Source organism: Balaenoptera ricei, chromosome 2, assembly GCF_028023285.1.
Source record: "Balaenoptera ricei isolate mBalRic1 chromosome 2, mBalRic1.hap2, whole genome shotgun sequence".
Classification (NCBI taxonomy): Eukaryota; Metazoa; Chordata; class Mammalia; order Artiodactyla; family Balaenopteridae; genus Balaenoptera; species Balaenoptera ricei.
Genome location: NC_082640.1, coordinates 68,475,698 through 68,498,003, shown reverse-complemented (window position 1 = coordinate 68,498,003; position 22,306 = coordinate 68,475,698). Strand labels below are relative to the sequence as shown.

The window sequence follows — 22,306 nt, the reverse complement described above, 5'->3', positions numbered from 1 at the left end:
AATCAGAGCACATCCCAGGATCTTGGAATCCTACCCACTGAACACCCTTAATGAGGAACACCAAGTCAGTGGACACGAGCCCCAGGTTCTCAAGGCCATTACACACCACTTATGTGTTTTTGGCAAGGTCTACTTCAGATTCCTGTTTGTTAGGCAAATGAGATTCATAAAACTTGCTTTGAAACCATACGGGTACCATTCAGTGGCATATAAAGACAAAGCTTTGAGGGAACGTACCCTCGTTTATTGTTATAGCCCAGAACTTCCTTTTCCTGTCCCATCTAAATCACAGGTATCTACTGTCTAATCCTTGGTATTCCAGAGTGGCTGTGCAGGACTAACTTCCTCATGTCCATGATGAGTTAAAAAGAAATGTGGCGCACTAGGACCCTTGAGCCTTGCCTGAAAGTGACATATAGCAGTTCTGCATGGGGTGCCAACATCGAACCAGCCCTCAGATGGATTTACCATGAAGGTAATGAAGTTTAAGCACCAGGGCCCCTCACTTGCTCTGGTCTCTTCCAGGGTCCCAGGAGCAGCCCTAGTAATTCTATATTTCTACTGTAATATTTTTGAAGAAGGCTGCCGAATCGTATAACCCTCAGACCCCACAAAACCCCCTGTACCGTGTGAGCCTAAGATCCCCAGCCTGACGATCACAAGGTCACCTACTTGGTGTTTTGGGGCCCATATACTGCCTGCCCCCACAGAAGCCTCCTCTGCAGCTCCTAGGAATTCCTACTCACTCCATTGGCAGTTACACTGTTGGGGAAATGAAAGCGGCTCTCCTTTCTCAGGACCTCCATTTGGTCTGAGGCCGTGCAGCATCTTGAGATAGCTGCACTAAGACTCTGTTTTGTCCCCTGAAGTTTCCCCTGTTCCTGGCCCTTAGATTTGTGTTCTGTGTAAACCTCCCCAGAGACGCACCTCCTTCTTAATTTGGTTTTCTTTTGCTTTAGCCACTAAGGCACAATTAGAAAAAGCCACGGCCCAGAGAGCCCAGTTTTGATACATATAAGGATGAAAATCTCTCTCTGGACTTAGAGTTCTGCCCTGCCCCCGCCTCAGCATGCTGGTGTGTGACTCCAGCCCGTTTTAGGGCTGTGCTGGCGCTAGCAGTGGATCCACAACTTTGATGAGTGCACAGGCAGCACCAGCCTGGCACCTCCTGGCTACATAACTAACTTAAAAAGCCACTTGAGCTGGAAAAGCTCCCGGCAGGACCAGTACCCCTACTATTGTTTTCCAGGGCTCTCGCTGGGTCATGGCTGTGGCCTGTTCCATCCCCTTATTACTTTCCATTAGTCCTGAGGAAATGGCTTGAAGCCATTATCAATTTGGCCCACTTGAGCAGACCATCCTAGTCCCATGAACCTCTCTGATAATGGATCAGGGAGGAGCTCAAAATTCTGACAGAAGCATCATAACAGGTCTGCTCAAGCTCTGCAAGGCCTCAGTGAATGCAGCTCGTCACATCTGGTTTCCTTTGGTTTGGGGTGTAGTCAGATCACTCTTCCCAGGGTTTAGCTGATGCTGCCTTGTTTTAAACCTGCTTTTTATCCTGTTTGTTTATGAATGAATATCCTGAACTACATTAGTATGCACTGGGAATGAGAATTTGTATGTGACCCTGTGGTGCTGCAAGAACTGTTGCCATAGTTTGAGCCCTCTGCTTGTCGCTGTTTCGCAGCTAGCTTTATCTTTGAAATGCGGAAGATGATTCTAGCACCCAAATACAGAATATGAGTCTTTCAGTAAATTTACCTTTTTAGGAGAAGCACGACCATGGCAACCCAGGATTACACAGTGCTCTACAATTTGCAGAGGCCTTTTGAAGCCCATTCTCAACAGGCTCCATGAGGTAAGAAGTAGGAATCCAACCTCAGTGAGGATCCTAAGGCTTTGAGGGGTGAAATGATTTGCCCAAAATCACCTGACTCGGAAGTGGCAGAGTCAGGGCTGGAACCCTGGCCCAACCATAGGCTCGTTCCATGAGGTAAAGGGCTAGACTCATGGTAGTTAGTTATTAAAATCAGTAAAAATCTTTTATTAAAGACATGCTAATACTGTAGCTGAAATAGTTTCGTTTCCTTGCTAAGTTACCCTCTCCTGTGGTCAGGTATGTCATCTTGCTGTGTTTGCCATCTCCCGCAAGTGAAAGGAACACTTTTCTTTTTAAAAATTCATCAGTCTGAGTTTTCCAGCCCAGGGGAGGCTCTCTTGCCTTCTCCTCATTCAGTAGTCCTGCACAGGAATGGTGATCTTGTGGATAAATTCGTCATACTTCACTTTGCCATTAGGTTCAATATCTGCTTCCCTGAAAAGATCATCCACTGCAATAAATCACATTAATTTTTCAGTTTGGCTTTAGTGTTACGTTATAGGACATCCAGTTGGGGGTTGGGACTCCCTGGAGGTCGTCCCTGAGCGTCTAATTGACTGTTCCCGTAGATGAGGAAATAAACCAGTGGAGGGAACAGGACAACCCACCCCCTACCCCTTGGAGACCATGTATCCAATTTTGAGTTCATCAGGCTTTCTGCAGGGGCCAGGGTAGGGGTGTACTGGTAAGGATTCAATCACTGAAACCACCTTGTGCTTTTTTTTTTCCCCTTCAGAAAATGTCTGACCCCTGTGCCAGTATTTCCAGAAAGCTTGGGCATGAATTTTACCTTCTACAGCCCACCCTCTCAGCCCCCTGCAGAACAGACACCCTCTGCAGCTCCATCCTGGGCCCCCCCGGCCCAGTCTTTGGCCTGCCCCTGACCTGCCAGTCTGCCTTCCAACTTGACACCCCCCCCCACCCCAAGGGGGCTCGGTGACAAGTGGTAACTGCCACCATCACCTCTTTTAAAAAGTGTGCGTTTCGGGGGTGGGGTAGTGTAAGAGAAAATATATTCAACTGTGTCTAAGCTCAAAGCCTACAAAAAACTGCCATTGTTCTCTAATGTTGCTCAAAAAAGAAAAAACAAAAACCAAAACCCTACATTTACGGGTTCTGGATCCCTGGGACAAAATACTAGCTTGTCCCAGGAGTTGACAGCAAGAGCCATTTCAGCTTACAATTTTCCACAGTGGCTTCTCAGGACCATCCTCACCCTCTTACAAAGCTATCTCACTGCTCTGTGTTAACTTCCCCGGCCCCAGGCGTCCCCAACATAATCCTGGGTAGTTGTTAGAAAATATCCTGTGACTTCCTGCTTAACCATCCTCCTCCAAAAATGTAATTACTGTGCTCTGTGCTTAAGCTGATAGTAGTTCTGAGTATTTTCAGAATGTTGAGACTGTAATTTATCTTATTTCATAGAGATGCGTCTACCCGTCAACCACTTGGTTAAAACCGTCCCAATGGACAGGTCTAACACCAACCACTGCAGCCTCCAACTGTCCAGAAGAGGGGCAGCTGGAGTCTGATGATGCCTTCTGGGTAGAACGGCGGTTCCCTGTGAACCCACAAAGAACCAGGTCGCAAAGGAGGCCTCCCTCCCAGCCATCTCAGCAGCTCCAAGGATGCTTCTGTAGTAAAACTGAAGCTTTTCTTTCAATCACTGAGGGTAAAGGAGTCTTACTTCTAGTACCATCTTTCCTTCTCCCACAGCCAGAGGAAGGGACATCATTCTCTGTCTGGAAGACATTGTCAGTTTCTTTGAAATGTTTCTTTACTGGTTAAACAAATGAGAGATAATGTTTGAGTTTGGGGGCCATGGTATTGCTTTAGACAGAGATCATTAACCGTAAGAATTAAGGCCCCCTGCTGGCCCTCTGCTAACACTCCACTTGGTACATAAAAGGCCAAGCAGTGTCCTCAGAGCCGGGGAGGGAAGGAGAGCCCGTGTTTCCCTGTTCACATTAAAACAGCCACAATGAAAGACGAGATCGTGATAGCTGCTGGCCTGAAAAAGCGGGGGAAGCTCCATCTGCCTTCTGTAGAGCTATTTTTACATGCTTTGCGCTGTGCCTTTGTGACTGCAGATAAAAATCTCAGCAGACTGCTTTATAGAATGTTAGCTCTTGGAGGGACCTGAGGGATTGTCTATTGTAACCTCATTTCCCAACGAGGAAAGTGAGGAGGGTGAGAGAGGTTAAGAAACTCACCTGAGGTCCCCCAGAATGAGGGGGAGCCAGGATTCAAGTCTGTTTGTTGTGATTTAACCAAAGGCTAAAGGCCCATCACTATTGAAGCCTTTTTCCTCCTGCCTCAATCATAGGCAGTGGCCCAGCGGCTTAACTAGAAATCCCAGCCTCTGGGGTTGGTGGGTGTGGACTCTGGCGGCGACCTGGCATGGCTGCCGTGGCTGGACCGAGGGGCCCACCAGGCAGGCTGGGAGAACACCTGCAAAGGGCCCAACATTGGGGTCGCCCTTACCATCGACATGGGGCTTTCCTAGAAGACCCAAGCCTCTCATCCTCTCTGAGGTGGGAAGGTAGGAGTCAAACACCACCACGGACACCCCTTCTGGAAAAGCTCTTAGAGCTGGCTGAGTCGTGAGGAAAGGGAGCAAAGTAACATCTCAATTTAGAAACTTGGCAGCAGTAGCAGCTTCAGAAGACAGACAGCTGTGGTGAGAGAAAAGAGCCTGAGAGGGGCTGGGGGGCGGGGGTCCGAGTGTCTAATAGACCTGCATGTAGCTCCCAGCTCTGTTACTCACAAGCCACTCACTGCACCTGTTTAATCAGTATGAGGGGGGCACTAGTGCTCCCAGAGATGTCATAATCACTAAATGAAGGCCCACAGTGAAAGTTTAGAACACAGTGCGATGCCCAAGTAGATCATAACTGGGTTTCCCCAAGCTGTCCCTTCGCCCTGGCTAACTTCTCCTGCCACCCACAGGGTCCCTAGTTCTTTTCTGGGATCCAATCCAGAGTTCACCAAGCTCAACATCTAGTCACAACCTTCTGGGGCATCCATCAAATGCAGTGCCTACATAACCCAGGTGGCATGGATTGGGCTTTGGTGTCCTTCCCCTCACCCCTTAATCACCTCCTGCTGTTGGGAAAGAGGGACCCAGGCCATTACCTTCTTTGTGGGTGAGCTTCTCTCCCAGTTTCATGAGTTTTGACCGCAGTTCAGACGCCATGATGTAGCCTTTCTTCTCCTTGTCCGCCATCAACATGGCCAAAAGAATTTCCTTCTCTGGGTCCTCTTGTTTTATTTGCATGTGCATAATGGTCAGGAAAGTAGAGAAATCCAGCTCTCCATTTCTGTCTAGGAGACCCCCAAACACAGCAGAGTGAGCAGGGAGGGAAAGGCTTCTCTTGAGGAAGGCAGCTGGCTTCCTGCCGTCATGGCCAGCTCAAGGGCCACCTAACTCAGGAAGCACCCTGCTGGAGGCAGTGGTCATGGGGAAGAGGATGCAGCCTGTCCTGCTGCGTTCCCACCACGGATGTGCCTCATTTAATCCTCCCAACAGCCCCTTAGTGACGGGTTATCATCGCATTTTGCCCACTAAGGAGACAGAAGCTCAGAGCGTAGAGTCACCTCAGAGCAGTGGCAGGACCAGGATGAAGCACTGCCTCCTCTACACCCTTCTGGATGCTTCTCTCCTGCCCTGAACCGGAGGGAAGTGCGCCAACATGTCTATCTCCCCTTTTGGCAGCCACTGTAACACATCTACAAAGATGGACAGATGAGCCGCACCTGGGGCCTCAAGCCTCTGCCCCACCCAGGCTGTTCACCTCACTGCAGCCTCCACCCCAGCCCCCCCAGCCCACACCCCTCCTCCAGGCATGCCTGGGGACCTCCGTCCAGGCCCTGGCTGGGCTACAACTGCAGGAAGTCAGAACTGCCCCTGACCACAGCTTCCTGTTTGCAGGAGACAGAAACCAGAGGAAACCACCACCCCTTCGGAGATGGAAGCAGTGGATCTCAGTGGCTGAGCGCCCCATCACCGGGCTTGAGGCCTTCAGAGACCCAACCCCCAGGCCCAGGCTGTCCTCAGGACGGGCTCCCAGTGCTACTTCAGGCACCCTCGGATGGGACCTCAGGATAATGCTAGCAGATGGTGGGAACCCATCTGAGAGATGAGGAAACTGAGGTCCAGATGGGCTCTTGATAAAATGTTCTTTCCAGGCCACCCTTCTCTTTCCTTCCTGAGTGTCCAGCCACCAATGCAAACAGCCAACCTGGCCTCTGACATCCCTCCCTCTTTTTCTTTAAAAAATAAAAACCCACCACGAGCAACAACAAAACTTGTTTTTGGTTATGAAAAGTCCCGTGTGTTTCCACTGTCATAAACAGAGGAAACAAGGAATGAAAATCACCCATAATCGCATCACCAGAGAACCACTTGGAGATCAGAATTGGGTTCCAAGCCTGATTCCACCATTGGCGTAAGCACTTGGGGAAGTTACCTAATGGGCTCTGAATCTTGATCTTTGTCTGTAAAACCCAGATTAGGATAGTGCCTCCTTCACTGGGTTGTTGAACTAAGCACATGACAAATAGTAAAGGGACATCGTTCTCTCAAAACAACTTTGGGATCACTTAGCACCTTCTGGACTGCAGATGTGTGATAACCTTGTTGGAATGCCTAGATCCTTGGTCCTCTGGGATGGGGGTGTCACCGGTTGCTGGGAGGATTCAAGGAAGCCCGAGTGATACACAGCACACCTGGCCAGGTGCCTCCACAGCACCCAGCCGGTGAGCTCCAGCTACAACCTACCCCTCAAACTTCTGAGCTGTTTACACCCCGATCATCTGCACCTGCCTGCCGGGCCCTCCCCAGGACCACAGCTGTGGGGCTCAGAGCCCACCCCAGCCCAGACTCCTCCTTCCCTGGCAACTGGCCCGGCCCAGCCCACTCACCTATCTTGTGAGTCTGCAGGTGCCGCTGCACCTCCCCCGGCGTCGGGCTGGCCCCCAGGCACCTCATCACCATCAGGAGGTCAGTGGCTTTAATCTTCCCCCGCTGCTGCTTGTCGTACAGGGAGAAGCATTCCTTGTACTCTGCCAAAGCCCAGAAAGGAGAATCAGGAGCCCTCTTTCACCCTCCACCCCGCTTCTCCGTCCTCTCCCCCTCTTTCTGCCCCTCCCCTTCCTTTTGCCTGCTCCCCTCTCCTCTTCCCCTCCTAGAGTGGCCAGACAGCAAAGAAAAGTCCAGGGCTGCCAGGGTAAACAGAATTTCAGATATTCTAAAAAATGTATTCATTGTTCAAGTCGATCCCAAGTTTTGCATGGGATATACTTATAAAGGTATTTGTTATGTATCAAATTTACATTTAACTAGGTGTCCTGTTTCATCTGCCAAACCCTCTCCCCTCCCCCTCCTGACTTCCCTTCTGCCTCCTCCCTCTCACCCTCCCTGCTCCCTTCCTCAGTCGACTAAAACCAGACGAAAGCTCTCTCTCACCCTCCCGGGCCAGCCCAGGGAGACCAGGAGCCCACAGCAGGGCACCAGACTCCCAGGGGACCTTGGCAAAGACAGCTTATGTGGGAGACAGGGACAATAATGCCTCAGGGCTACTGGTCCTCCTTTTTGGGAAGGACCAGAAATCCCCTCTGGGCAGGCCTGGCAGAGAGGCTCTCATATGTGATGACAATAATCACAACTGTGGGCACCTCTGAGTCTACTGCTCCAGCCGCCGGCCTCCAGGCTGCTGAACTCTCAAGCTGCTCTCTGACACAGGTCCTGGCCCCCTTCAAGAGGCGCTGCCAGGAAGTCCTCCCAGACTCTGCTGAGATCCTGCTTGCTGCTCTCCCCAAACCCTCTCTCCCCTGCTGGGGGCGAAGTAGCCTCCAGATCCACAGCCCCCCAGGCCCAGCAGAACCGAACCCCACCTGCATCTCCCCCGACCCCCAGCCCTGGAGGCACAGTGAGGCCAGCTGTGAGCTTGGGAAGATCAGGGGCCCCTCACAGAAGTTCTGACCACGGGCTGGGGGTAGGGCTCTCATCAGAATTGGTCAAGACTCCCCTCTCGTCCAGTCCCTGGGGCCCACGGGGTAGAGCTCCTGCTTGAGCCCCGCTTGGGAACATGCAGGGCCCTGCGCTGTCCTCAGCACCCTGCTCTCTCCCGCTTCCCACACCCAGCTGGTTCCTCAGAGGCCTAGACCAGTGGCTCCTGAGCTGATGATAACAAAACCAGCAACCGCAGCTCCCGCTACTAACACTTGCCCCCCAGGCCCTTGTGTAATCCTCACTGTGACCCTGTGGGGTGGTACCTTTGTTGTTCCCATGGTGCGGATGGGGCAAGGAAGGCTGGAGCAGCAGAGGACTCGCGGTGGGCAGCCTGCTCTGCCCCAGAGGCCACACGGGATCTCCACTCCCGGGCAGAAGCCACCAGAGGCCAGCAGAACAGGAGAGACGGCAAAAGGAAGCCTGGGCCTAGGGCCCTTTCATGGTCCCTCCTTAAGGCCTGTCCTGGCAGCGGAGGATTTCAGGGAGGCTGCTAATCAAAGGCAGGCCAGGCAGTGGGGTTTAGAGACAATTAGCTGCTTTTGTGCCTGTGGAGAGGTTGAATGGGAACCTTCCATTCAGAACTTTCCAGAGCCTGAGCTTCGGAGGGGCAGACCAGCAACAGGACCTGGTGGCAGGGGCTGGAGTGGCCCAGGGGAAGCAGGGCCAGAGCCTGGCCTAACCCCACCTTTGGTTCCTGCAAAACCTAATTCCCTCCAAGAAGGCCCAGTGCCAGTGGGGATGGGGGCAGAGAGAGAGGGCCACCATGTGTGCAGGGCCTAAACTCAGCTCTCCCCCTCCCCCTCCTGGGGACTGCTCTTGGCCACCTCACCTTGTCTTCTGTCTGGTTTGCCTCTGCACGAGGGGTGGGCGCGCTGCCTTCCTGAGACTTCATTCTATGACAGTTGACCATCTTCCGACAGTGGCCAGGTGGGGACATCACATTCTTGGGGCCTGGAATCCACCAGGCTCTACAGGGGGGCACATTGCCCCCCGCCCCCGTGCCCTGCACCACGGGGGCCCGTGGTCCCTGATACCAGCAGGGCTAAGGTCAAATGGAGGCCCATCCCCTCAGTTACATAAAATGTGTTCTGTCTTCCTGCCTTTTAGATACTTGGGAGTCTGGCTCTGAACTTGGAGTCTTGTGCTGGAACAACAGGGCTCTTCTCCTTCCACCCCCTGCCCCGCCCCCTGAGACCTCCACACCTCCTTCCTCTCCCTGCCTGGCTCTCCTTCTGATAGGCCAGCCGGCCATCCAACATCCTGTTTATTTTACTACTTTCCTTTGTTGTCCCCCCCATCCCTGCAAGGTGAACCCTGTGAGCACAGGTATTTAGGGCTATTACATGCACTGCTATATTTTTTTATGCCTAGAACTGGGCTGGCACAAAGAAAGGACTCATAACTGTTGAATGAAAGAACAAATTGGGTTAAATAAATTGAATTAAAAATCCCCTTTAGGTTTTCCCTTTGAAAATACAAATACCCCAAGGCAAGAAAGAATCCTCCCCAGGGCCTAGGATGACACCAGTTGTATGCTCGGAATGTAACAACTGGCTCTGATGATATATGTACATAGTTTAAGTTTTATAGACTTAAGGATGTGCAGCACACAATTTACAAATCATAAAATATACTCTTGATTATAAATTCCATCTAGCCAATTGATTATCACAGTGAGTTTTGACAGCTCTTGTAGCCATTGCCAACCTACAGTTTTGATTTAACCATAAGTGAGGTAGGCTGCATGCCAATGAATGCCACTCTTTTCCCAATGACTATACTATCATTACCTCTGATAAGTGATCTACTATTAAACTATTTCTCGCCTTTGTGCAAATTATATTCATTCAACTGAAATCTCTTTCAAATCTTCAGCACTATTGACTGCAAGAGATTTTTTTATATATATATATAAATTTATTTTGGGCTGCATTGGGTCTTTGTTGCTGCGCGCGGGCTTTCTCTAGTTGCGGCGAGCGGGGGCTACTCTTTGTTGCGGTGCACAGGCCTCTCATTAAGGTGGCTTCTCTTGTTATGGAGCACGGGCTCTGGGCGCGTGGGCTCAGTAGCTGTGGCTCACAGGCTCTAGAGCGCAGGCTCAGTAGTTGTGGCGCACGGGCTTAGTTGCTCCGCGGCATGTGGGATCTTCCCGGACCAGGGTCCGAACCCATGTCCCTTGCATTGGCAGGCAGATTCTTAACCACTGCGCCACCAGGGAAGCCCCAAGAGATATCTTTTTTAAATGTTTATACAGATGGAGGGATTGGAGCATTCTTTCATCTTCCATTGTTTAATAATGGCTGATTTTAACAACCAGCTCACAAATTTCTTAAAACCGTACCGTCCGGCTCACAATAGCAAGAGCAAGCTGGCCCCAGTGTCGGTCTGGGTGACACCCAGGCCCAGTGTCAGGCACGTGGCTGACATCTGCTGTCTCCCTCACTCACAGCAGCCTGGTGAGGCAGTGTCATTAGCCCCACTTCACAGATGAGACAACTGAGGCTCAGAGGTGACTGGACCCCAGGTCTACTGCCTCCAAGGTCCCTGGTCTTCCTACTCCAGTCTTTCATTCATTAACGTTTGTGGTCACTTTCTTTGTGTCAGACATTAGGATACAAAGGGGAACTTACCTTCTTCCCTTCTGGGAGGTTCAGAGGCCCCAGAGGGAGGGTCAGTGAGCCTCAGAGCCAGGTGTTGGTGGGGAGAGGCTGAGGCTGACAGCTGGACTCCAGCCCCGAGACTCCTCAAGTCTTGCCTCGAGACCTGGGCAAGAGAGGCCCCTGCCCTGGGCCTTGTGTTTTAAGAGTCCCTGCTCTGTTCCCCCTCGTAGGGTAAGGATATCAAGGGGTCTGTGGGGAGGTGCCTACAACCCACCCACCCACTCTCCCTTATAGACCAAGCTCCTGGTACCCAGAACTCTGGAATCCCTGCCCAGGTAACCCTCAGTTCATCTCCCTGCTTGAGCTCCGATCTTCCTCCCCAGCCAGGTCTGGGCCCCTGAGTTCTGTGTAACCCAACTCTGTTGGCTTGGCCTTGTGGAAAGAGAACCATGCACTGCGGGAAACTGAAGCCTGCTTGGGGACCAGCAGGTCAGGGGACTCCGGGAACAAAGTGCTCCAAACACCAAAACCAGGCTTGCTGTCAGGACAGAAGGGACCTCAGAGACCACCTAAGCTGACCTTCCCCCCTTTACAGATGGGGAGACTGAGGCCCAGAGGGTAGAAGCATCCTGCCTGAGAGTGCAAACCTGGGCTCTTTTCTCTTTCTCAGCCAGTTACAAAGCCCCCTCCTTTGGTCGGGTCCTCAGCCACAGCCAGTTGCCGGTGTCTCTCTGTCCATCCCCTTTCCCTCTCCTTCCCCAAATCCAACTATCAAGTTCTGGAGGAAAACCCAGTGAGCTCCCTCTCCTATCACTCCCTCCTGTAAATCACACTGACAAGTGTCACACCAACATCTCTTACCTCCAAGCTTTGCCCCCCACCTGCACCTCCAACCCAGCCCTTCCCTGCGGCGGCCGGCCCCTTGCCTGTGGGTGGGCCCAGCTCTCCCACCAACCTCCTTCCCTCCCACTAACAGAAAATGAGCAGAGCAAATTGCCTAATGAGACCCATATTTTGCTGTGAGTTGCTAATGAAAGAACAAACCAAACCTACCATTAATTTGGTCCTGGGAAAGAAACTTGGCCTGCAGCAGAGAGAGGAGAACAGTCAGGGAGGGACTCCACAAAACCCCCCCGGCCACCCCGGCCCAGGACAGCCTGACAGGGCCACACAGACCCTCACTCACCATCGCGGGGCCTCCGGCTGCCACCCGTGCGCTCGCTGCTCCCAGAACCGCCTTCCTGTTCCCCTTCCTCCCGGCTTCAAGTCGAAAGTCCTCCAAGCTGGGTGGAGGCCCCGGTTATAAACCCACAGCTGCCATGGAGACCAGGCCCAACGCCAGGGGTCAGATTCCAGCTTCCCATGCACTGCTGATGCCGGGCCTGCCTAGGCTAGTGGCAGGTTGGGTTTTGAGAGACCCGGGCTGCACGAGGGCTTCCCCAGCACTCGATCCTGCATCAGGAGGCTGATTCTCTGTAGCCAGAGGACAAACGCTGCTGTTCCTTCCTGGGAGCCCTCAGTGGACACTAAGAAGGGGTCAGTGACACACAGAAAGGGGGTCCCTGGCCCTGCCTCCGGGGGTCTTTCCTCTCTCCAGGGACTAAGCTGGGGGCTGACAGGCTCCTCCTAGGTGTCGGGCACTTTGCACACCGCCTTACTTAAGGCTCATCACATACCACCTTGTAGGTGGAAGGAAACACCACTGTGATGGCACAGCCGCCTCCACTGCCAGAGCCTTGGGATGCCGTATGCAGAAGGGACACAGCCACTGTTGCTCTAAGGCCCCTCTGCTGAGTGACTTCGGCGTGTCACTTCACTGCTCTGTGCCTCAGTGTCCTGGCCAGGCCTCATCGCAGGGCTGTTGATGGTCAAATGGCTGGTGCACCGTCAGTTCTCAGCATGTGTGTCAGTTCTCTCCCCTCCTTCTGGTTGGGGGGGGGCGGTTTGGGGTGGGGATGCAGTAGGTGCCTGCATTCTGGTCTGCGGCCCCACCACAGGCTGCCCAGGGGGCTCAGAGAGAGGCCTCTTAAGTGACTTTCCCGGCTGGGAAGTCTCCCCCTTTTCTTCCTTTCCCTCCTCTCCCCACCGCAGCCCCCACCCGTTCCGGCAGAAGCTGCTGACTCTCCCCATTTCTCAGTGGTTTGTGCTGCCCCCCCCACCCATCCCCACACCCACCGAGGAAGTGAGGGGGGTGGTTCCCTGGAGCTACAGCGCTGGGCACAGCTGGGTTCTCCCCGTTCTTCTCCCAGAAACCTGTTATATCCCTTGTCCACGGCTGGCGGCTGTCCTGCCTGTGGGCTCCGACTCCAGGGTCCACGCACTTTGTCAGGACCAGCACGTATGGCCGCACATGTGCACTGCACAGAGCTCCCGAACCAGGGACAAGTGGGTCCTAGAAAGGGGCTGCAAGTGCGCAGAGGGATGTGTTGGTAATTGGCACATGGACAGCTGGGGCCCTCCTTTGTCCCTTGACCACCTCCATGTGGAAGATTCTCTTTTCCTCCACTTCGTGTCTCCCGAGTCACCTGTTCACACCCGTTTCTAGACCCACAAAATCTCAGCTGGAGGATTCTCACTCTTCCCGGTTGGGCTAAGTAGAGGAGAGACTGGAGGGAGGCAGGAGACGGGAACTTCTCACTAACAGCCTTACGGGAAAAGAGGAGACAGGACGTCAGATGGGGCCTTGGAAGGGCGGGGAGCACAGAGCAGAGGCCTTGGGGGGAAGGCCGGCAGGGCCGGGCAAAGTGCTTACTCGGAATCACCCTGTGTTTCGAAAGGGTCTCTTGGAGGAGACATGACTGTTGAGCCTTGTAGTAGCCCAGCCCCGAGACCGAAGAGCCCAGAGGCAGCGACAGAGATGACAATTCGTTTGATAGGGGATCTTACGTGTCCTAAACAACATCCTTCAGCGACTCCCCACTGTGGATGGAAGATACGACGTAGGAAACGGCAGCAGTTTTCGCTACTCCAAGGGAGAAGGAGGCTACCAGTTAGAGGGTGAATTCACTTCAGGTGGGCTCATCAGTTACTAGGGACTAGTTAAGCCCTACAATTACGAGGATTGGATGGTCATGGGAGTGTACCAGGGCCTGGTCGAACTGGGGATGTACAGAGAGCAAGAGAACAGCGATCTTGAGCGGCCTGACCATACGCTCCACCCCACACACCCTATATGACCCTTACAATGTTGGTCCGACCCTCTTCCGCCATGTCCCAGGGGTCATGTATGCAGAGGGCGCTGCAACCAAATACCACAAATGCAACAGAGGCAACAGCTGCTAAGGAGTATCAAGAGTCCAAGAGGTGGGCAGACTTTGGAGCCAGGCGCTTATTGGGCCAACTTTCCATGGAAGTCCAGAGGAGGATGACCACCACATCTCGCTGTAGACCCAGCAGTCAGACTCACGCGTGGCGAGGCCACCATTGTTGTCCAGGTCCCAGACAGATTCCCTCTGCTCAGGCTAGGGACGAAATAGAGAGACGTTTTACAGGCACAAGACGGGGGGAAGATCATGACCCTGAAGCCAAACACAAGCAGTAACAGCATTCTGAGATCACACCACCCCTACCTGTGGTCTGCGTCCCAGCCTGCAGTCCCACACCGTCTGTCCTCCCTCAGTCCCCACGGCCAGTGCCAAACACCGGAGAGGGCGTAAAACACACCACAGGGTTTATATAATGGTGCTTTCTCCAATAGGGGCCTGGATTAATTACCTTCGTGGTCTTAGGCAGGGCCAAGCGGAGGACAGGTGAAGCCTGTAAGTCCCTTTCTAATCCCATTCCCCATGAAGCCGCAAACCCAAACCGCCGGGGACCTACCTGCCAGCCCCGGGCCATTTTGTCCTGGGATCCCCTAGGAACAGGTCTGGTGGCCAGGGTGAAAACAAGTTATTGTCCTGATCAGTACTGGTCCTTCGGTGGTCAACAGCTGAACTTGGATGGTGCTGACTCGTTGCGTCTGGGTTAACGTGCTGCAGGCACTGGGTCGCCTGCTCCTGGTATGTTCAGTCGTAGCTCGGAGGGGCTGAGTTAGCGTCCTGGTGCACATGTCAAGAGAGCGGCTTTCCAGTCTCGCTGGTTAAGTGGGCCATTCATCCCTCTGCTCAGCCCGGCAGCAGGGGCATTGGAGCGCAGGGGGAAATGCCAGTGTCTGTCATTTTTATCGGCCCATGCCTCAATTTCGTGGCCCATAAAGTGGGTTCCTTGGTGGCTAGCGGGGTCCTTTCCCCATAGGGTCGCCCCGCCACCATCCACTCCTGGGCTATCCACTGTATCCATCCAGATGCTGTCCGTTGCAGGCCTGCTGGCCACTGCTGCCCACCTGCACTGATTACCCCAGGCCAACCCATCAGTGTACGAAACCTCCCAAGGGATGGAGCCTGTGCCTTCTTCCACTAAAGGTGCTATCTCAGGAGGATCAGCTGTCTCCCTCAGGCCAGTGGGGTCCTCCATGGTGTAGGTCACCAGGCCTCAGAGAGCGTGTAACTCTGCACTCAGTGGGCCAGTAGGTCAAGGGCTACGTTGACTTCAACAGACATGCCACTTAGTTATGGTTTGGACTTGTGCATGCCCGGACTTGGGCTTCTGGAAGGTATCCTTTAGCCACTCAGCTATGGGATCTTGAGTACGTACAGTCACTGGGGTGCCTTCTGGGAGGTCTTTCACCTGTTGTGAAGCACCGTAGATTGCACAGAGCTGTCGTTCCATCACACGGCATCGTTATTGCGCCCCCTTCCACGGGTGGGACCAGAAGCCCAAGGGCACTCTTGTGATTACGCTGTTACCACAGGCCCCAACCAAACCCTTGCAGCTAACTGGCCACGTCCAACTCACAAGCCTGTCCCTGAGTTCATATCCCTAAAGCCCTGGATCTGTTTAACAGCCACCTTGGCTTGGGTGAAGGCATCTTCCTCCCCCGAGTCCTCTCCCACTGAGCTCCCTCCTTTACAGGCTTGAACCAGGGTCAAAACGTTTGGGCCAGATGCGGGGTGGAAGGCCTCCAATAGCCCAACAGCCCTAGCCAGGTCTCTCATTGTTTCGGGGTGATGGCTCACAGGTGTGCTTGCATTTTGCCACTAACTGCTGAGGGTACCACTTCGGGCTTACCTGGCCAGAAAACACCCAAGTAGTTGACAGGTCATCCAGGTCTTTGCCTTCTGTCTGCATTCTCCAGCCATCCGTCTGCTGTCAAATGAGCTCCAAGCGTGGGGGCTGCTACTGTGAAACGGGAAACAGACCCTGAGGTTAACAGAATATCACCATTATGATGGGAGAGAGAGGCATCCCTCCTGATGGTCAGCTGCCTCTGCTCTGGGGGAGAAAAGAGCTCTTCATCTGTGCCTGGGGGACAGGGAGCTCCATGACCTCGTCCCAATCTTCTTCCTCTTCATCAGTGCTCTCTATAGGGTCCCACGCCTTGGGGTTCCCATTTGGACGGGCCCCAACCATCTGGACTCCCTGTCGGGGAAGCTGCCTTCCCTTCAGCCACGCGGCATGGCGGGTTAAGTGTCTGCTTCCCATCTTGTTCCCTCAATCTGGCCATTAACGTTCCAGCAGTTTTGGTTTGGGCCAGCCTGGCATCCCAGCTGTAGGCCCCGAGCCTGAGCCTCGGGCAGTTGCTCAGTGTCTGTGGCCTTTCTCAGCCTCCAAAGCAGCAGCCAGCCCACAGTCACGGCTACCCCTTCCACCGTCTAGCTTCTTCTTCCCCACAGTAATGGCAGCGACAGCTCTGCGACACCCTCGGGGTGCTCTATGGATTCGCCCGTCTCTTGGCGGCCCCCATTCATCAAGGACAGACGCCACAGGGCCCCGCACACGAGTGGATGGCCACCCCCGGATGCCTCACAACTTTCCATTTCCCGTCCTTGTTCCCTGACGTCTCGGTGCTCCCGGGAGTTTCCTTGGCCTCTCAGCTGGCTCGCCAATTGTTGGGCTGCACTCCCGCAGGCCTGCAGGCCTTGTAGTGGCCCAGCCTTGAGACCAAAGGAACAGCCCAGAGACAGGGACAGAGACATCAGTGATTTGCTGGATAGGGGATCTTACACGTTCGAAGCAACATCCTGGAGCAACACCCCGCCGTGGGCGTCAGACAGGACTCGGCAGCCGCCTTTGCTGCTCCTGCGGGGGAAGGAGGCTACCAGTTATAGGGGGAATTGACTTCAGGTGGGCTCATCAGTTACTAGGGACTAGTTAAGCCCTACAATTACGAGGATTGGATGGTCATGGGAGTGAAGCAGGGCCTGGTCGAGCTGGGGATGTACAGAGAGCAAGAGAACAGCCATCTTGAGCGGCCTGACCATACGCTCCACCCCACACACCCTATATGACCCTTACAATCTTGGTCCGACCCTCTTCCGCCATATCCCGGGGGTCATGTATGCAGAGGGCGCTGCAACCAAATACCACAAATGCAACAGAGGCAACAGCTGCTAAGGAGTATCAAGAGTCCAAGAGGTGGGCAGACTTTGGAGCCAGGCGCTTATTGGGCCAACTTTCCATGGAAGTCCAGAGGAGGATGACCACCACATCTCGCTGTAGACCCAGCAGTCAGACTCACGCGTGGCGAGGCCACCATTGTTGTCCAGGTCCCAGACAGATTCCCTCTGCTCAGGCTAGGGACGAAATAGAGAGACGTTTTACAGGCACAAGACGGGGGGAAGATCATGACCCTGAAGCCAAACACAAGCAGTAACAGCATTCTGAGATCACACCACCCCTACCTGTGGTCTGCGTCCCAGCCTGCAGTCCCACACCGTCTGTCCTCCCTCAGTCCCCACGGCCAGTGCCAAACACCGGAGAGGGCGTAAAACACACCACAGGGTTTATATAATGGTGCTTTCTCCAATAGGGGCCTGGATTAATTACCTTCGTGGTCTTAGGCAGGGCCAAGCGGAGGACAGGTGAAGCCTGTAAGTCCCTTTCTAATCCCATTCCCCATGAAGCCGCAAACCCAAACCGCCGGGGACCTACCTGCCAGCCCCGGGCCATTTTGTCCTGGGATCCCCTAGGAACAGGTCTGGTGGCCAGGGTGAAAACAAGTTATTGTCCTGATCAGTACTGGTCCTTCGGTGGTCAACAGCTGAACTTGGATGGTGCTGACTCGTTGCTTCTGGGTTAACGTGCTGCAGGCACTGGGTCGCCTGCTCCTGGTATGTTCAGTCGTAGCTCGGAGGGGCTGAGTTAGCGTCCTGGTGCACATGTCAAGAGAGCGGCTTTCCAGTCTCGCTGGTTAAGTGGGCCATTCATCCCTCTGCTCAGCCCGGCAGCAGGGGCATTGGAGCGCAGGGGGAAATGCCAGTGTCTGTCATTTTTATCGGCCCATGCCTCAATTTCGTGGCCCATAAAGTGGGTTCCTTGGTGGCTAGCGGGGTCCTTTCCCCATAGGGTCGCCCCGCCACCATCCACTCCTGGGCTATCCACTGTATCCATCCAGATGCTGTCCGTTGCAGGCCTGCTGGCCACTGCTGCCCACCTGCACTGATTACCCCAGGCCAACCCATCAGTGTACGAAACCTCCCAAGGGATGGAGCCTGTGCCTTCTTCCACTAAAGGTGCTATCTCAGGAGGATCAGCTGTCTCCCTCAGGCCAGTGGGGTCCTCCATGGTGTAGGTCACCAGGCCTCAGAGAGCGTGTAACTCTGCACTCAGTGGGCCAGTAGGTCAAGGGCTACGTTGACTTCAACAGACATGCCACTTAGTTATGGTTTGGACTTGTGCATGCCCGGACTTGGGCTTCTGGAAGGTATCCTTTAGCCACTCAGCTATGGGATCTTGAGTACGTACAGTCACTGGGGTGCCTTCTGGGAGGTCTTTCACCTGTTGTGAAGCACCGTAGATTGCACAGAGCTGTCGTTCCATCACACGGCATCATTATTGCGCCCCCTTCCACGGGTGGGACCGGAAGCCCAAGGGCACTCTTGTGATTACGCTGTCACCACAGGCCCCAACCAAACCCTTGGGGCTCACTGGCCACGTCCAACTCACAAGCCTGTCCCTGAGTTCATATCCCTAAAGCCCTGGATCTGTTTAACAGCCACCTTGGCTTGGGTGAAGGCATCTTCCTCCCCCGGGTCCTCTCCCACTGAGCTCCCTCCTTTACAGGCTTGAACCAGGGTCACAACGTTTGGGCCAGATGCGGGGTGGAAGGCCTCCAATAGCCCAACAGCCCTAGCCAGGTCTCTCATTGTTTCGGGGTGATGGCTCACAGGTGTGCTTGCATTTTGCCACTAACTGCTGAGGGTACCACTTCGGGCTTACCTGGCCAGAAAACACCCAAGTAGTTGACAGGTCATCCAGGTCTTTGCCTTCTGTCTGCATTCTCCAGCCATCCGTCTGCTGTCAAATGAGCTCCAAGCGTGGGGGCTGCTACTGTGAAACGGGAAACAGACCCTGAGGTTAACAGAATATCACCATTATGATGGGAGAGAGAGGCATCCCTCCTGATGGTCAGCTGCCTCTGCTCTGGGGGAGAAAAGAGCTCTTCATCTGTGCCTGGGGGTCAGGGAGCTCCATGACCTCGTCCCAATCTTCTTCCTCTTCATCAGTGCTCTCTATAGGGTCCCACGCCTTGGGGTTCCCATTTGGACGGGCCCCAACCATCTGGACTCCCTGTCGGGGAAGCTGCCTTCCCTTCAGCCACGCGGCATGGCGGGTTAAGTGTCTGCTTCCCATCTTGTTCCCTCAATCTGGCCATTAACGTTCCAGCAGTTTTGGTTTGGGCCAGCCTGGCATCCCAGCTGTAGGCCCCGAGCCTGAGCCTCGGGCAGTTGCTCAGTGTCTGTGGCCTTTCTCAGCCTCCAAAGCAGCAGCCAGCCCACAGTCACGGCTACCCCTTCCACCGTCTAGCTTCTTCTTCCCCACAGTAATGGCAGCGACAGCTCTGCGACACCCTCGGGGTGCTCTATGGATTCGCCCGTCTCTTGGCGGCCCCCATTCATCAAGGACAGACGCCACAGGGCCCCGCACACGAGTGGATGGCCACCCCCGGATGCCTCACAACTTTCCATTTCCCGTCCTTGTTCCCTGACGTCTCGGTGCTCCCGGGAGTTTCCTCGGCTTCTCAGCTGGCTCGCCAATTGTTGGGCTGCACTCCCGCAGGCCTGCATGCCTTGTAGTGGCCCAGCCTTGAGACCAAAGGAACAGCCCAGAGACAGGGACAGAGACATCAGTGATTTGCTGGATAGGGGATCTTACACGTTCGAAGCAACATCCTGGAGCAACACCCCGCCGTGGGCAGCAAACAGGACTCGGCAGCCGCCTTTGCTGCTCCTGCGGGGGAAGGAGGCTACCAGTTATAGGGGGAATTGACTTCAGGTGGGCTCATCAGTTACTAGGGACTAGTTAAGCCCTACAATTAGGAGGATTGGATGGTCATGGGAGTGAAGCAGGGCCTGGTCGAGCTGGGGATGTACAGAGAGCAAGAGAACAGCCATCTTGAGCGGCCTGACCATACGCTCCACCCCACACACCCTATATGACCCTTACAATCTTGGTCCGACCCTCTTCCGCCATATCCCGGGGGTCATGTATGCAGAGGGCGCTGCAACCAAATACCACAAATGCAACAGAGGCAACAGCTGCTAAGGAGTATCAAGAGTCCAAGAGGTGGGCAGACTTTGGAGCCAGGCGCTTATTGGGCCAACTTTCCATGGAAGTCCAGAGGAGGATGACCACCACATCTCGCTGTAGACCCAGCAGTCAGACTCACGCGTGGCGAGGACACCATTGTTGTCCAGGTCCCAGACAGATTCCCTCTGCTCAGGCTAGGGACGAAATAGAGAGACGTTTTACAGGCACAAGACGGGGGGAAGATCATGACCCTGAAGCCAAACACAAGCAGTAACAGCATTCTGAGATCACACCACCCCTACCTGTGGTCTGCGTCCCAGCCTGCAGTCCCACACCGTCTGTCCTCCCTCAGTCCCCACGGCCAGTGCCAAACACCGGAGAGGGCGTAAAACACACCACAGGGTTTATATAATGGTGCTTTCTCCAATAGGGGCCTGGATTAATTACCTTCGTGGTCTTAGGCAGGGCCAAGCGGAGGACAGGTGAAGCCTGTAAGTCCCTTTCTAATCCCATTCCCCATGAAGCCGCAAACCCAAACCGCCGGGGACCTACCTGCCAGCCCCGGGCCATTTTGTCCTGGGATCCCCTAGGAACAGGTCTGGTGGCCAGGGTGAAAACAAGTTATTGTCCTGATCAGTACTGGTCCTTCGGTGGTCAACAGCTGAACTTGGATGGTGCTGACTCGTTGCTTCTGGGTTAACGTGCTGCAGGCACTGGGTCGCCTGCTCCTGGTATGTTCAGTCGTAGCTCGGAGGGGCTGAGTTAGCGTCCTGGTGCACATGTCAAGAGAGCGGCTTTCCAGTCTCGCTGGTTAAGTGGGCCATTCATCCCTCTGCTCAGCCCGGCAGCAGGGGCATTGGAGCGCAGGGGGAAATGCCAGTGTCTGTCATTTTTATCGGCCCATGCCTCAATTTCGTGGCCCATAAAGTGGGTTCCTTGGTGGCTAGCGGGGTCCTTTCCCCATAGGGTCGCCCCGCCACCATCCACTCCTGGGCTATCCACTGTATCCATCCAGATGCTGTCCGTTGCAGGCCTGCTGGCCACTGCTGCCCACCTGCACTGATTACCCCAGGCCAACCCATCAGTGTACGAAACCTCCCAAGGGATGGAGCCTGTGCCTTCTTCCACTAAAGGTGCTATCTCAGGAGGATCAGCTGTCTCCCTCAGGCCAGTGGGGTCCTCCATGGTGTAGGTCACCAGGCCTCAGAGAGCGTGTAACTCTGCACTCAGTGGGCCAGTAGGTCAAGGGCTACGTTGACTTCAACAGACATGCCACTTAGTTATGGTTTGGACTTGTGCATGCCCGGACTTGGGCTTCTGGAAGGTATCCTTTAGCCACTCAGCTATGGGATCTTGAGTACGTACAGTCACTGGGGTGCCTTCTGGGAGGTCTTTCACCTGTTGTGAAGCACCGTAGATTGCACAGAGCTGTCGTTCCATCACACGGCATCATTATTGCGCCCCCTTCCACGGGTGGGACCGGAAGCCCAAGGGCACTCTTGTGATTACGCTGTCACCACAGGCCCCAACCAAACCCTTGGGGCTCACTGGCCACGTCCAACTCACAAGCCTGTCCCTGAGTTCATATCCCTAAAGCCCTGGATCTGTTTAACAGCCACCTTGGCTTGGGTGAAGGCATCTTCCTCCCCCGGGTCCTCTCCCACTGAGCTCCCTCCTTTACAGGCTTGAACCAGGGTCACAACGTTTGGGCCAGATGCGGGGTGGAAGGCCTCCAATAGCCCAACAGCCCTAGCCAGGTCTCTCATTGTTTCGGGGTGATGGCTCACAGGTGTGCTTGCATTTTGCCACTAACTGCTGAGGGTACCACTTCGGGCTTACCTGGCCAGAAAACACCCAAGTAGTTGACAGGTCATCCAGGTCTTTGCCTTCTGTCTGCATTCTCCAGCCATCCGTCTGCTGTCAAATGAGCTCCAAGCGTGGGGGCTGCTACTGTGAAACGGGAAACAGACCCTGAGGTTAACAGAATATCACCATTATGATGGGAGAGAGAGGCATCCCTCCTGATGGTCAGCTGCCTCTGCTCTGGGGGAGAAAAGAGCTCTTCATCTGTGCCTGGGGGACAGGGAGCTCCATGACCTCGTCCCAATCTTCTTCCTCTTCATCAGTGCTCTCTATAGGGTCCCACGCCTTGGGGTTCCCATTTGGACGGGCCCCAACCATCTGGACTCCCTGTCGGGGAAGCTGCCTTCCCTTCAGCCACGCGGCATGGCGGGTTAAGTGTCT

The 22,306-nt window shown here is 54.3% G+C and overlaps 2 protein-coding genes across 36 annotated transcripts in view; both read right to left on the bottom strand.

Annotated features, from left to right (window-relative positions):
- Positions 1–2,023: 2,023 nt before the first annotated feature.
- CALML4 (calmodulin like 4) lies at positions 2,024–11,753 on the bottom strand. 7 transcript variants are annotated; one of them, XR_009500790.1, is made up of 7 exons: positions 11,682–11,702; positions 11,549–11,579; positions 10,526–10,658; positions 6,806–6,946; positions 5,018–5,206; positions 4,367–4,557; positions 2,262–2,333 (listed from the first exon to the last, which is right to left on the bottom strand). XR_009500790.1 is itself a non-coding variant. In XM_059912946.1 (6 exons), the coding sequence occupies exons 2-6, from the start codon at positions 11,549–11,551 to the stop codon at positions 2,236–2,238; spliced, it is 564 nt and encodes a 187-aa protein (XP_059768929.1). In that variant the 5' UTR covers positions 11,552–11,579; positions 11,682–11,702; the 3' UTR covers positions 2,024–2,235. The 7 variants fall into 7 exon arrangements, 5 of the variants coding, with proteins under 5 accessions (XP_059768929.1, XP_059768932.1, XP_059768933.1 ...); XR_009500791.1 differs by lacking the exon at positions 2,262–2,333 and adding an exon at positions 3,576–3,662; XM_059912946.1 differs by lacking the exon at positions 4,367–4,557 and having other exon boundaries at positions 2,024–2,333.
- Positions 11,754–11,886: 133 nt separating this feature from the next.
- Positions 11,887–22,306, bottom strand: part of LOC132359275 (uncharacterized) — a 30,013-nt gene continuing 19,593 nt past the window's right edge. For 15 of the 29 annotated variants that reach the window (XM_059912919.1, XM_059912920.1, XM_059912937.1 and 12 more), the window contains 7 exons: positions 21,902–22,012; positions 19,688–19,762; positions 18,752–18,862; positions 16,538–16,612; positions 15,602–15,712; positions 12,671–12,898; positions 11,891–11,968 (listed from right to left, as the gene is read on the bottom strand). In XM_059912919.1, the coding sequence (XP_059768902.1) occupies positions 11,953–11,968; positions 12,671–12,898; positions 15,602–15,712; positions 16,538–16,612; positions 18,752–18,862; positions 19,688–19,762; positions 21,902–22,012 (727 nt within the window). In that variant the 3' untranslated portion in view covers positions 11,891–11,952. The other 14 variants (XM_059912938.1, XM_059912922.1, XM_059912921.1 and 11 more) reach the window with 14 other exon arrangements.